The following is a 14,898-nucleotide window of genomic DNA, read 5'->3' as shown; positions in this document are numbered from 1 at the left end:
GATTATATTGAACAGAAGAACCTAGTAAGGGATGCTGCTGCTCTGTTGAAAATCTCGGGATCCAGCCTTCTGCAATGCTTCCCGTTTCAGACTAGATGCCAGTTTCTCTCTTGTTAAAGTGAACGTGTTAATGACTTCTGTATGGTACCAAGCTCTCTCAATGCTTTGCCTTAAAATCAGTATTACAGCCTTTCCATGGCAAACCTTAAATTAGTTGTGCTGCCTTCGTCTCCCACTCCTTAATATGCAATGCCTGATGCAATAATTCCGTAGCATATTATTAATGCTATCTCATATAGCACAGAAAGTTCTGCTTGAAGTGCAGAAACCAAGCACTTACTTTCATGTTGCCTCTTGTATTGCAGAATTTTAGTTTGTGATGACATTTCCAGCCAGGTTCAAAAGCTCAGTCAACAGGACTAAATGTGCTTCTTATTGCAATGTGCTATGATTTGTTCATCTTAGGTCTGATGAGAGGGAACTTCTACTCAGAATGATTAATGTGTTAAGTGGGGGTGGGGGTTTCAATATGACTAGGGTTTATTTAAATTATTAAGCTGAGATTCCCAAAGGACCCAAAGAGTTTCCTGAAGAGTAATTTTGAGTGCTTGACTCCATTCAAGCAGTCAGTCTAGTGTGTGTGTTCTAGGCCTGACCTGCAGATTTCTAAAACTTGAGTTTGAAGTTTGAGAAGAGTTCCCACTGATTTTTGTAGCCGCCTTAATAGGAAATTTAGCTTCTGGAAAAACTTGCTTGAGAAAGAAACTCGCATTTGAGACTGAAGAAATGCCCACTGGCTTAACTGGCTTTCTGCATGTCAGATGAGTTGAGATGAAGAGAGAAACAACCAACCCACTAGTAAGAAATGGAGCTACTGAAATGCAGAAAAACAAAAATGGGTAATAACTTTGGGATTTCCAGTTTTCTGAACTGTGCCTGCTAAGTGACATCAGAATTGTGTAGAATTTTTCTATTGCTGTTGTTTCTTTTGACATAACAGATGAATTTCTTAGAAGTGTTTGATTGCATTAGTTTCTGGAATATTACAGAATGCAGAACCATTTTTCAGTATTTATTTAGAATAATAATCGTGGAAGATATCTCCAGCTAATGTACTGAGAAAGTTGTCATCATCTTAATAATTCCTACAGTTTGCTTTTACAATGCTCAAAAATGATGAAGACAAATGTTTGGCAGAGTGAGTAGAAATGTCAGTTTCTTTCCTATACTCACCATCGTAAGTCCATAACGCTACTTGCTGATTAAGGTGACTAAATCATAAATAAACTGAAGAAAACCTGCTGTATTTACAGTTTTGAGTTGAGCCAGCATATTTCTGAAACAGACTTATGAGTATGGTAGTGACTTGAACTCTAACAAAGAAAGAGTAGTAAGTTGGATGGAAATATGAATATCATTCTGATTATGTCAGTTACTAGTTTTTGATTCCTTAAAATTTTATTACTCTGAATTCATACAGGAAAAGTATACTAACAGGAATTTTGTTAATGAACACTTAAAGCAAAAAAGGTAATTTTCTTATCTCAATGAAGACTCCCAATTAAGCTTTGTTTTCATTATGTTTGGTACTCATATGTACCTGGATATAAACGATGGTATTTGTGAGCAATTTCTTCCCTTCTCAGTGCTTTTTCTGTTCATTCTAATCTTTTAGTTGACCTGAAAAAACAGATTGCCTCCCTCTGGTGGTTGCAGTCATGTCTCTGGATTCTAGAGGGAGCCTTTCAGAGGTCTCTTTAGTCTGGAGAGCACAAATCGTGAATAATATTTTCCAAGTTTAGTGTTACATCATTATAAAAAAATAGCGATATTGTTTCTTTCTGTCATACAGAATGCAGTGTTAGTGGTAAGTTGCTTTTCCCATCTGAAATCTTTTGAATTCATGGCAGATATTTACAGCATGTGTTTTCAAGGAATCAAAGTAGATAGTCAAAGTCAGCAAAGATATGGACACAGCAGGGTTGAAATAAGTTACTGTGGTGAAAAGAAGGAAAATAGGAAAGGAGAAATTTAGATAAGTAGTGTAATAGTGATGATGCTAAGTATGTCACAGAACTACATGAACAAGATGTTATATACCTAGCTTGGGATTTTTTTTAGCTCAAGAACATTATTTGATTTTACAAGTAAACATCTAAAAGTTTGCCTTTGCCAAGACACCCTTTTGTCATGGAAGAATTCTGCATTATTTAGATTACAGCTGTGAACCTGAGAAGTCTGTCTCCTTTTTTTCAAGTAGTTCCCCCAAATTCCAAATGGCAGAATTTGAGAGAGACTTTTTGTGATTACTTACTGCAAATGATTATGGTTTGGATCTATATGCTATAAAACCACAACTGTCTTCACATAAGTGAGGCAAAAATGTAAGTAAGCATCCTGGAAGACTGGCATTTCCTTGTTCTTGAGTTCATAATGCTTTTTGCATATTTTATGTAATCTCTTTTACTGGAGTGCCTGCCTTATGTAATGTCTTAGTAAGGGAAATGAGGCCACCTGCATGGTAGTCAGGGTTGTTCCCTGAAAGGCATACTCTGTCTGCAGCAGGAAATAGATTAAATAAAGACCTTCACAACCCTTTCATCAAGCTGAGAGGGATATTCCTCAGAAACTCCCCCTTACTTTCTTTAGAGCAGCCCATCTTCTCTGCCTATTGACATCATTATCCATCCAACTTTGGGGCTTGACTGCTGCATAGTATTCCCATTGGCTGTATTGCCTTTGTTTGTCCCTTTTCATATTCTGCCACTCCTAATTCAGTTCTGCAGTCTGATAAACTCTACCTTCTTTCCTTTGCTTTCCATCATCACTGGAACTGTATCTTTCCCTTTCATTTTCCGTACCTTACCCATAGTGTTTTCTCTATGCATGCTGTGATCTCTTCTGCTGCTAGGTGTCAGTAATCGGACAGGTGGACTTCTCAAAAACAGCAAGCCAGTAATCTAGTATTATTTATTCATTTTATTTCAGTCACCGTGGAAATACACTAGGTGTTTTAGGTGAGCGGAGGAAGACAGACTCCCCTGACTATGCTGCAGTCCAAGGCAACGTGGTACAAAGGCGAACAGAATAGGAAAAAAAAATATATAATACAAACAAATACATCTTTGCTAAGAAACATCTGCAATTGTTAATTTTGCTGAGGGTTCAAAAGAGTTTTCTGTCTGGCATAGTAAGTAGTATTGTGATGCCAGTCTCTGACTGGCATCTTGTTTAATCTCCTATGAGAAAAATTCTTTAAAAGGTATTGTTATCCTTCTGTTGGATTTTTCCCCTCCTCTGTGAGAGATTTCAGTTCGGTCCCTCCCTTTTTCTGTGCTTGGGATCAAAACCATTTTTAGCCACTTGTTTGTCAAAGATCAGGACGTTCCATAAGTATTTATTAAAAACATTGGAATAATAGGATTTCCTGAGTATAATAGAGAGGTTATGAGCTTAGTAAGTTACGTGTACATGATAGTTTTTGCTATGCAGTAAAAAAGAAGGAAAAAGAAAACCCTAAATATTGTAGCATTTTGGGGAGCATATACAGCTACAAAAATTAAAAAAAAAAAACAACAAACCTAGGAACTGGGAAATAGTCTCTTCAGTGCATTTTTAGGGTCATCCATCTTTTTCCCTAAACTACAAAGTTGCCAACAGTTCCTTGAAAGATTTGCACTGTGTCTTGCCTTCCAAGGGTTTCACTTGGAGCACTGGCTGTCACACCCCTGAAATAGCAAAGCTTGGAGCACACTGTGCGATGATACTTCAGGATATACCTGCTGGCATGCCCAAATGGTAGCTGTTTACCTTTGATATCCTAACTTCAGGGAAGAACTTTTTCTCCTCTTGTCTTTCTCTAATGTCATCCACTTGGGATTAGGATAGTGGTATCCCCACTGCTGGAAGTTATTCAGCAGGTGTAAACTTGACATAGCCACCAGCGCGCCTGCAGCATTTACAGGTAGAAAAGAGTAAGTGAAAATCATATGTTCTGGATATATTTGGTACCACTTGCAGCAGCTGCTTATTGTCTCTGGATAGGAGATGAGGCAAAGACTGTAGCAGGTCTCTAGAACCCCTCATGGTGCCCTTTCAGTCATCCTTAGCAACCTGGGGGACTTTGTACACCGTCTTTTAGTGTATAATAATACTGACACAATTAAAAGTGTATTGCCTTTCTCATGTGTATGTAGCATCTATCATTATACCTGTTTTAAAAAGGGAGGTGAGAGGAATCCATTGTATCATGTCTGCTCTTTGCTTTTTCTTAGCATTTCAGGATATGATACAAGAATTATGTATGTATGCAAGTGCACACCCGCAGATCTATATCACACATGCTTTCATGTTAATTAATTTTAAGGCTTTAGTGAAGTCACCAGCAGATAGCGATAAGCTGGAGATTTGGAGACATTGTACCTACTCAGTTCTGCAACCACTAAGTGGTGCTGCCACCAAATCGAACCTTATTTAGCCTCTTCGGTATGACCTGTCTGACAGTGGTACTGGTCCATGCACAGAAGATACACAGCCAAAAAAAATGCTATTTTACATTCTTCCCTCTCTTTTCTTGTACACTCATGCCATGAGGTGGGCACATTATGGTCAAACAGACTAACCCGATACCATGTATCAACAGCATCATTAACACAGATATATTATCATTTTTTAATAGTATCACCGGAATGTCATAGACTTTGGAACTGAGAAGAAAGTTATATAGAAAGTCTACATTTTTAACTAGATGTACATTTATCTTTGTCTGATTTTTATCTTGCCTGCAGTAGTATAGTCTAGAATTTAGGATATTCAGATTCCTTATATCAAAAGGGCACTTTCTGGAAAGTGAAATGTGCCTGTGTGCTGATGGGTGTAGAGAACCCAATGTAAGTGTTCTGCTAGCTGAAATATAAATAAACTCAGAAACCCAAATATAACTCAGCTTGGATTTCTTGATAACAGAGCATCCCAGGTTTGAGTTTAAAAGCATTTCACATTCTGATGTGATTTACTGGGTGCGTTTGCCATTATTCCTCCAACAGAAGTGGTTGACTTGATATTTGCATGAACTCTGGCAGGCTCATAAGTGGAACTTCTGCTCTGTGTGTTCAGCAGAGAAGAAACGCAAACACAATAACATTTAAAGACTTCTTGGCTATAACAAATGAGATGGCATTTATGTTTGTGTTTGTTATGACTGTTTGACTCAAAAGCCTATTTGCAGAGAAGGAATCTGATTTTAGTAAATCAGTATAATAAAGCCTTTGATTTTTTACAAAAGCCAGCTAGCTGTAACTTCAGTGTTGGTATTTCAAGGCCTCTCACTGATATTTTAGAAGTTTGTAGTTGTTTGAGCTTCCTTTCCAGGCCCTGGGGAAATAAAAGAATGGTAAATCAAAGCCCAGATTGCTGTTTGCATTTATTTTACTTCTCATTATGACATGTATGCAAACACTTAAAAGAAATAGGGAAAAGGCATAATCATGATAAGATCCCTTTTATAGAACAAAGGGGAATACATTTCTAGTCTAATTTATTACACTTCCCTTAATACCATGAACTCAATTGAGTGCCTCATCAGGTTTGACAGTTCATTTATACTTCTAATTCGGTGATAGTACTGTTTAAAATAATTACTGGCTCTTGAAGGATGATCCAAGAAAATAACCGGAAAGTATTTTTTCTGATCTGAAGTGTGACTTAATTTCTTGTGCTTTTCCTTTCCAAGAGAGGAGGGTGAATACTTAACTGCCATGAAAAGTCATTGTGTTGCTTTTGGAAAAAATCTTCCATTTGCATTTGCTGTCTTCTTTCTGCTTCCCTTGCCTGCGACAACGAAAATCCAGACTATGACTGAGGAAATATAATAAATCAAAAATATTTTATAACATTCAGTGAAATCTCAGTGACACTTTTTTCAGCTTGGATGCATCCTTTAGCGTAATTGTGAGAGTGGAGAAAATTTTCTTTTGATTTTATATATTGGAAAAATGTTTTAGAAGTGTCATGCTAAATCTGGATGCTTTTGTCCCCATATTGAAATGAGATGCTCTCGAGGCTGTCTTATTTCACCCCTGTACTCATAAGAGAGATTCTGCATCAAGCTTCTCAGGTGGCATGAAGAAGCTTTGCCTATATTGAAGTTAACAGAGGAGTGACAGATTATACCAGCTGAGAACTGAGGTACAAGATTTTAGCCACCAGAGCTGGGATGATAAAAGCATCCCATGGGAGGTAACCTAACCTTTCACAGTTTATTGATCATCTGATTTGTACTTCTGATGTCACTAGTTATTCTTAAAATTTCATCTCCTAGCTCCTGCAGTCTGGCACACAGGTCTTGCCGTGGCACAGCTTCCCCCAGAAAGCCACGAGCCGCCTCTCCTCTGGGGAACGGGCTCCAGATTAGGACTTTTTCTGCAAGTTTGAACATTGAACAATTGCTGTAGTAGTTTTCACGCCAGACTCCATCCTCTTTAGTAGCGACCATTCAAAATCACGTTGCTCTCTTAATTTCCCAGCGTCCTCACAACAGACACATTGCTCCTCTGTTAGGTCTTTATTTACACTGGCAGTGAGGCCAAGCACTGCCGCCTTATCAGTGTGCCAGGGCTGCTCTTAGATTACAGAGTGAGCAATGCTCCTGTAATGCTGATTCTCAATGCAAAAAGCTCAGAAATTTAAACTCTTTTCCCTGTGCTCCATCTCTGGTCGGCTGCTCATGTCTCATTGCCTGGCCAGTTCTTTTCTGTACCATCTCCTGCCAGTTACTTCGTCTCTCACCTGCCTGCCAAAGTTGCGTTCCTACCCTCTGTTCCTTATTCCTGCAACTTTCAGCCTCCTGTCGTATTTCATTTTTTCAATCTTTTCCTCCTCGGTATGTTCAAAGACACCATACGGCTTTTCAGATATTGGTGCTTTTCAAGTCCAGAATGAGGTGGCACATAAATCTGGAGAAATCTAGGTTTAAACTGGAGAGTAAATGTAAAGCATTATCTTCATTTGGGGGGAGCTTCCACTCTTTTCACCATTTAGACCTCTTTTCTGTAAATTCTTTAGTGCTTTGATTATGTCATCAATGACTGATGGCTAATCCTGCAAAAGGGTGTTTTTTCACTCTCTCTGAATAAAGAGGCCAAATGGACACAGCTTCTTTTACACTAAAATGTACAAAACTGTTCTGGTTTGTTTTCGTTTTATGAAAAGCATATGAAAACGGTGAAATGAACTGTACAAGTTAATAATAACTTTAGGTGGGCTCTGTTATGTAGACCAGAGTTCAAAAGAGTACCGCTAGTATAAACAGCTCTCCTATTCTCTCTTTTCTTTGTAATACTTCACCAAGCTGATATCTGGGGTAAGGTGTGGCCATTTCTTGGCAGAATGATTCTTCTAGATTTTACTTGTTTTGGTGTGTTTTCAGGAATATGCTTTTATTGCCTAATACTGAAATTGCTACTTGGAGGAGCTCGTCATCTGTCTCTTGTCACATGTAATTTTAGTTTAGCATTCCAACTTTTGTAGTCCTTCTTTCTCACTTCGTAAACCTTAACTGCTTCTCCAGTGAAAAGCTGCCTTGGATGACCAAGGCAGGAGAAAGAGCCTCACAGGCTTCACACCCTGTTCCTCTCTCCAGCCTTTCTTACTATCCCAGCCCAACAACGTAACCAAGAAATTTCTTTGGGAAAGGGTTAGCTTGAATCCTTGCAGTCCCAGCAAATTCACACGGTTCCTCTAATGTAAGAATCATAAATGTACTAGACAAGATGTTCTGGTAGGCAAGCCTACTAGAATTCTTCATTGCATCTCAAATAAAGAATGGTGACTGTTCAGCTGATGGCAGCAACCCTTGTTTAAGTTCCCGTTTTTAAAGATGGCATAAGTGCCTGCCATGAAAGGTAACTGCCAACAAAAAAAGAAGACTGCCCCTCTTGGGAGAAGATGGTAAGAAAGTGGGATGGTTTATTTTCTGATATTTTCCTTTAGCACTTGTGATTCGGAAGATTTGTGTGTTCTAATACAGCAGAAATTGAAACTAGTCACGAGAAACAAACCTTGAAATGCCATCTCTTAGTGCAAACTTAACAGTTTTGCAGTGATTTGCATTTTAAGGAATAGTTTCAAAAGCAAAGCCTCAGGGATAAAACAAGCTCTTTTACTTCTTTTTACATGGGCTCCAGGCGTCTAAATCTACTCAGCAAGCAGCCGTTTTAAAAGTATCTTATTTTCTTTCCACAGAATGTCAAAAGCACTGCAGGAAGTGCCGTCTATGGAATAATATTGATATGGATGCTCTTCTGAGACTTATTTTTGTTGTTATGTTTCAAGATAAAGGCAATCAAGTATTTATAGGAAAAATAAATACATATGCCTTTTGCAGTATGTTGTATCTGAAAATTAAATATTTTTCTACTCAAATTTTGGCATATTTCCTGAAATCAGCGAGCTTTCAGTAACATTTTTAGTTAATATTCTGCAGCCTACTGTTATATTCACTGCAGCTGGCATGAGCTCAGAGAGTTTGTCTTTATTTAACCTTAGAGAGGAATCCCAGGCTTGCTCTGTAGTCGGCAGAGCTATTGGGAAGGATCTGTTCCAGACCGCAGTGGAGAGAGTGCGGGCAGGGTTCCGCTCTGAATTGTGCCTGCTACATCGTCGCTCCATTGGTGATACTGGAAATCCTGCAAAACAAAGCTCCTTAAAGTGAAGTTAGCCTTTATCAAGCTCTGATTAATGTTTTCTTTCATTATCCATCCTTTTCCTTCTTTGGCTAATACCTTGATGAATCCTGTCCTGCATCCTGCTGCTTCCCGTGATGTTTGGAAGTTGAGAGCACTGATTAGGACATTCCTTTTCTGCCTGAAAAATACATATATCCTTGTGCAGAGGCAGTGAAAAAGCATAAAAAGCCCCGATGAGAATAAACATCCTGCATCACCTTTGCTCTTTTGATACTTAAATTTGTGTTGGGGTGGCAGGGGGAAGATGCTTCAGCTAAAAGACAGAGCTTTTAAAGACACTGGTTCTGATTCTCTGCTCCATTACACATTTTTCACACTGATGTAGCTCCACGGGGCTGCTTTGTCTCTTTCTTGTCAGCTGGTAACCAGTAAGGAGAATGTAAATGGCCTGTAGCATTAGGACTGCCTAATAGACAGTAGCAAATCATTCCGTTTGATTGGTGATTTTATAGTTACTTGTTTAGAATAATTTTATTGATGAGGTTGACTATTATCCAGCTAACTATTAGCTATTACAATTTTAAGACAGTAGTTACCCACCAAAGTTAGTATTCGCTATGTCAGTATTGGCAGTAGCCTTACTGTTAGCAATATTTATGCCAGGAAATAAATGCTTGTCTTTATTTGTCAGTAAACGTTGGCATTTAAATGACATGAAAGGTTATGTATTGATTTCTATAGATTCAAGTCTCTAGAACTACCTTAACATTTATTTTCCCCCACATTAATGAATGAGGTAAAGTTGAACTTGATGAAGTAAATATTCCAGTGCCAGATTTGTTTGGTGTGTGAAAATTCTTGAAAATGTGTACCTTATCAAACTGAGCCTGATTTCATTTGTACATTTTACTAATAGTGGAAGGAAATTTTAGTTGTTAGAAAAATCTAGAGGCTTCCCTCCAGGGTTAGAGAGAAGCGCTCTGAAAATGAAGAAGTGGGATGCTCATCAGAGGTAGGAAGTATAATCAGGCTGAATCGCTGTGCAGACCTGTAGGGATTGATTTGTAGCCAGTATCTGCAAAATAAACTGCAGGGTTCAGTTTGCAGACACTGTTGTGAACCAAACCCTGCAGAGTTGGGTTTGCAAACACTATTGCGAACCAGACCTTGCAGGGTTTGCCGAGCTCCAGTTACTATTATTGCTCCTAGTAAGGCTTATTATCCTGTCACAGAAGATGTAAGAAAATCCATCTCTTCACTTTAACCATGATAAGCCTTTGTCACCTACAATGCAATTAATGTTAAAAATAGAAGAGCGCTGATGATAAGGTTGTGACTTGCAGGCAATGAGCCATTGTCCAAGTACCAGAGACTTATCTGGAGGGCCAGTCAGCCTACATGGTTTGCTGTCAGTTTGCTGATTGCCATTTCTCTCCCAGTTTGATGAAATATTCATGTCTCTGCTCTGCTCTCTGCAAGCACTATTGATTTCTTGTATAAACGCAGCTATATTTAGTCTAGACAAATGGAATGTGGATTGCTGCTGAATAAATGGGATGAAAGGCTGGAGGTTTTGCCTGTCCGTTTCTCTTGGTCTGCAGCAATTATTTATAATCAAGAGTAGTTTTTGTAAGTTAAAGGTGATTTTTTTATAATTTAGTGATTAGTCTCAGAACAAAAGTAAGCACTTAGACACAATCATTCTGTTGGGATAGTGGGTTAAGAAGGGAAATTGTACTCTGAGATTTACAATCATAGTTACTAGGATTTTAAAAAAAAAAAAAAAGGCCCAGAAAATTGTATGTTTCCAGAATTTTGAGAAGAAAAGAATATGATCAGGAGAAGAGATTTGGTGCCTTCTCTCTGGTCCCTTGCCTCTACTTTTTATGAAACTTTTTGCTAATAGATTCGATCGTACCATTAGAATTCAGTTCTCTCCATTTGCTGCAGTTTCAACTTATGCTGTTTCAATTTTACTGCTCCTGTTTGCTAGAATATTTGTTTCATTTTGTTTTTCTCCTTGAAAACAAATACAGCTGTAGCAGAGCAAAAGGAGAAAATATGCTTAAAATCTTGTTCCCTAGTCATTTGCAACAGCATGTTTGTTTTCAGTTAATAATCTTATTTTCCTCTGAAGATAGTGAAGCAGCAGGAACAGGAATGAATGTGTTTGTGTTCCACTGTCCTCTTGTGGATGGAATCAGAACTGCTGAGCGTTAGCAGAGACCCTCAGCGCTATTTATTTTCCTCTTGTAGAAATGTTACTTGCTAGTTTTTTGTTCTTTTGAAACAGGTAAAGTTACACTCTGTTTCTTCACTTAATGTGAAAACCTGACCTTTACAAGTATTGTAGTGAAAATCATCAAATCTTCTACTGCTTTTTAGTCCCTTTGATTTAAATAAGGAGGTAGAAAACCACAGGATTTTTCATTAAGTACTTTAATGCTGGATTAACAATATATACCATTGTTGCAACAAATTGGAATAATTCAAGATGTTTTCATTTTCTTACAAGCCACATATAGTGTATTATGTCTAATCCACTCCAAGCATGTGTATGCTTTTCAAAGCTGTATTAAAACTTCTTGTTTTGTGTGTAAAATTATTTTCCTATAGTTTTATGTATTTGTTACTCCTGTGTGTTTACTGGGTATATTTACATGCAGTAGCTACGTAGCATTGGGTGGCTGTTTGTGTGTAACACCACCCTCTGAAAACCTACACGCTGACTTTGGAAAATCTCTTGCAATGCAGCAAGAACTGGGAGGCCTTCATCTTACACTGGAGAAGTGCCCTGAGTGTTTGTTGTTAAGCATTAATAGTGCCTAGGAGATTTTCATTAAACATTGCTCCATTAGGCTGCGATGTGGTTTTAGAACTGGGTTGCTTGTTAGTCTCTTTAGCAGAATGTTAATCTGGGAGTATTTTTGCAGAGAATGGAAAGAAAGTGATAAAACAATTTGTAAAATCTCCAGTTGCTAGTAGGAATGTCTGAAGTTTGCATACAGCGTAGATTGCATTAGTGTTTTGTTAGGTCTGTACATTGAAGCAGTCCTTGAGTGAAATTGGTCTTTTCCCCAGCAGGAATGATCTCTGTTCTCCTTCTGCAGGTGTATTTAATATATATACGTTTTGTTGTTTTCCTCCTGTAGTGGATGTAAAGTCAGAGGTTCCTGTGGGATTAGAGCCTATCTCACCATTAGACTTGCGAACTGATCTCAGGATGATGGTTCCCATGGTGGACCCGATTATGCGTGAAAAGCAGCTACAGCAGGAGCTACTTCTGATCCAGCAGCAGCAGCAAATTCAGAAACAACTGCTGATTGCAGAGTTTCAGAAGCAGCATGAAAACCTGACCCGTCAGCATCAGGCCCAGCTCCAGGAGCACATAAAGGTAGCAACATTTTTAATTTATTCCTCCCTTTATCTGCAAACTGAATATGCTGAGGCAGACATAAAAGGAGAGTGTGGCTGAAAGATTCGCTGTGACTGAGAGATGGCATTTGAGTGCTTATTCCTCTGTATTTGGGTGATAAAAGCCTTTTCAAGAAAAACCGCTAGCACCTACCAGCACGTTGCTCACAGCAAACCAAGGCAGTACTATGAGAATCATCAAGCTCATGAAGCCACCACATCCACAGAAAATTAAACTACAGCTATCTATTGTACAGAGCTGGATTTTCAGCCAGACTTCAATATGGCTGTCTTTTCTGTATGTGCAGTTTTGAGTATATTAAAAGACTGCTTTTTGGGGGTGCTGTTTGAGTGTGCGCCCACAAACCAAGTTGATAAGCAAGTGTATAATATTTGCATTTGTAAAACGGAGGCAGGCCCTGTAAGTGTTGTGTTTTCACTCTTCTCTGAGCTGCATCATATAATGTAAAAAGAAAATGATTTATGGGATTACATGCACTATGGTAGGATTGCTATAGTGGATTTTGACCGAGAATTTATGATCTTGCCTTTCTTTTCATTTTTTCCTTCTGATCTACTTGCCATTATGCTAGCGTGCTAAGCTTCTGCTCGATGGAGCTGACAAATGCAGTGGAGCACAGCAGCCAGAGTTGGGTGATGCACTGGCAAAGAACCCTGTGCAGTTTCCAGGCATTTTTGCCAAAAGAGAAAGAAGTGAAACCAGAGCAGCAGGCTGCTACCTGACGTGAGAGTTCGTTTTAATGACAGCCGGTAATGCACTATCCCACTTAAAAGACTGGGGAAAGTCGGTTAAGAGGTGAAAAGAAGTGTAAGCACAAAAGCAAGCACTGATACTCGGTTATTCAAGGGGGGTTGTTTTAGTCAGGACTGACCTAGAAAACAGTGCAAACTGTGCTTTCTCATGTCTTTTTTGTTCTGTGCAAGTTACAACAGGAACTCCTAGCCATTAAACACCAGCAAGAACTCCTTGAAAAAGAGCAGAAACTGGAGCAGCAGAGACAAGAGCAGGAACTGGAGAGGCATCGCAGGGAACAACAGCTTCCTCCCCTCCGAGGCAAAGAAAGAGGCCGAGAAAGTAAGAGCCAATGTACCATGAATCCTAATAAGAAATTAATCTATTTTCCTTTGCCTTTGCCCAGCCGAAATGGACAATGAACAGGAACCTGAAGCAAGCCTATTCCTGTGTGAAATATGCAACTAGAGAAGTCGAGGCTGTGCTTGTGGAAAGGCAGGGCCACCTGTTGCACCCACAGAAACACCTTGCTGGTTTGTGTGCAGACTTGGAGGACTGTAGGAAAGCACATTTTGACAGACCTGTGTATATGCCTCTCAAGAATCTAGCTCTTTTTATAAAAAAAAGGAGGGAATTTGAAAGCCTAAAGCTTCACTTGAGAACTTCTTTCTGAAGAGCTTATTTCCCAATACAGAAAGCACTACAAAACAGCAAAAAAACAAATTACTTGCTGATTAACTAATTTGAGCATTGTTTCAAGATTGAAAATAGAACAAAATATTTAAGAATATATTTGGCTGAGACTTCTGAATACTTTTGCTAGTACTTTTTCAAACTGCCTTGTGTTTGTCTTGATGCCATTTCATGAGGCCCAACCAAGAGTTATTTCTAGTTCATATATAGCTCTAAGGCAAATGACAGATATAAAGGATACTGTTGGAATTTGGTGCTCACTAGAGGGAGATAGATACAAATAATTCTCCTTAGTAAGGTCAGTTTAAAAATCAGGTTGAAGTACATTGTGAAGGTATTCAAAATAAAGCTGCCACGAGCAGATATTGTTACTTTCCCTGCTAAATGACCGCAAGAATTAACTGACAAAGGCTGAAGCAGAAAAGAGCTGTAGATTATGCTCCTGCCTTTTTTTCTTGGGTGGCAAAATGTATCAGTTCAACAGTTGTAGGTGTACCATATTGTAGGCTTTAGAAATTAAGATATCCATGGTGCTTCCAGTAGTTTGGTCAGCAACAAATCCATGAAAGCATCGCCAGCCTATAAACACAGCAGTGGGAGGGTGGCAGAAACTGCAGGAATAAAAGGTTCCTGTAAGTGGTATGAAAAATCAGCCCCTGTATAAACAGTTGGGTTTTCTTTATTAGTGCTCCCACCGAAGGAAGAGCAGCGATGTGGACTCAATGGTTCCCTTCTCAGTTTGGCTTCCTGGGCAGCTGTTCAGTATGTAGCAGCCAGCCAAGCAGCACTTGTGACCCCCTGGGCCCAACCCCAGCATTTGCTCTGCTGATGATCTACTTAATGAGTAGAGGAGGGAAGGAATGTGCAGGGAGGGGAGTTAGGATCTGAAGCTGAGGGGTAGTAGAGTTTTTTTATGGGAACTGGTTCACAGGGGGACATGCTTACCAGCTAGCTGTGCTATGTCAGGGTTGGATAACCAAATAATTAAGAGTGTCAGTATGTCTTAGTGCTGCTACTTTCAAAGAAATGTTTTTTCTTCCCTTTTGTGTGAAAGAAGATTTTTCTTTTTCATACTTTTTTTTATGGAAGAGTATTATGGCTGTAAATAAAGCAGCATGTCCATGCTGCAAGTAGGAGTTGGCAAAGTCTTTCTGTTGGTTTTGTGTCATAAGAGTAGAGTTGTCAACTAAGACTCATGTTTCAGACTGTCATCTGTCTTCTAGGCATCACAGGTAAAGGCTCTTAAGTGGCTTGAATAAAAAGGCTCACTGCTGGCTCTTTCTGTGGCGTTCTGCTCACAACCAAGACAGTGTTCAGAGGGCAGTTTTGCTGTGCTATTACTATTACTTTACT

The 14,898-nt window shown here is 39.0% G+C and overlaps 1 protein-coding gene across 7 annotated transcripts in view; it reads left to right on the top strand.

Annotated features, from left to right (window-relative positions):
* HDAC9 (histone deacetylase 9) overlaps positions 1-14,898 on the top strand; it is a 294,314-nt gene that overhangs the window by 44,881 nt on the left and 234,535 nt on the right. For 2 of the 7 annotated variants that reach the window (XM_068404563.1, XM_068404561.1), the window contains exons 1-3: positions 2,883-2,913; positions 11,837-12,078; positions 13,044-13,194. In XM_068404563.1, the coding sequence (XP_068260664.1) occupies positions 2,883-2,913; positions 11,837-12,078; positions 13,044-13,194 (424 nt within the window). Of the gene's footprint in view, positions 1-2,882; positions 2,914-11,836; positions 12,079-13,043; positions 13,195-14,898 lie in introns of those variants that run through there. The other 5 variants (XM_068404568.1, XM_068404567.1, XM_068404565.1 and 2 more) reach the window with 3 other exon arrangements.

The sequence above is a fragment of the Nyctibius grandis genome, chromosome 7, assembly GCF_013368605.1.
Source record: "Nyctibius grandis isolate bNycGra1 chromosome 7, bNycGra1.pri, whole genome shotgun sequence".
Taxonomy (NCBI): Eukaryota; Metazoa; Chordata; class Aves; order Nyctibiiformes; family Nyctibiidae; genus Nyctibius; species Nyctibius grandis.
Note: the sequence above shows the minus strand (reverse complement) of the source record. Positions and strands in the feature narration are given on the sequence as shown.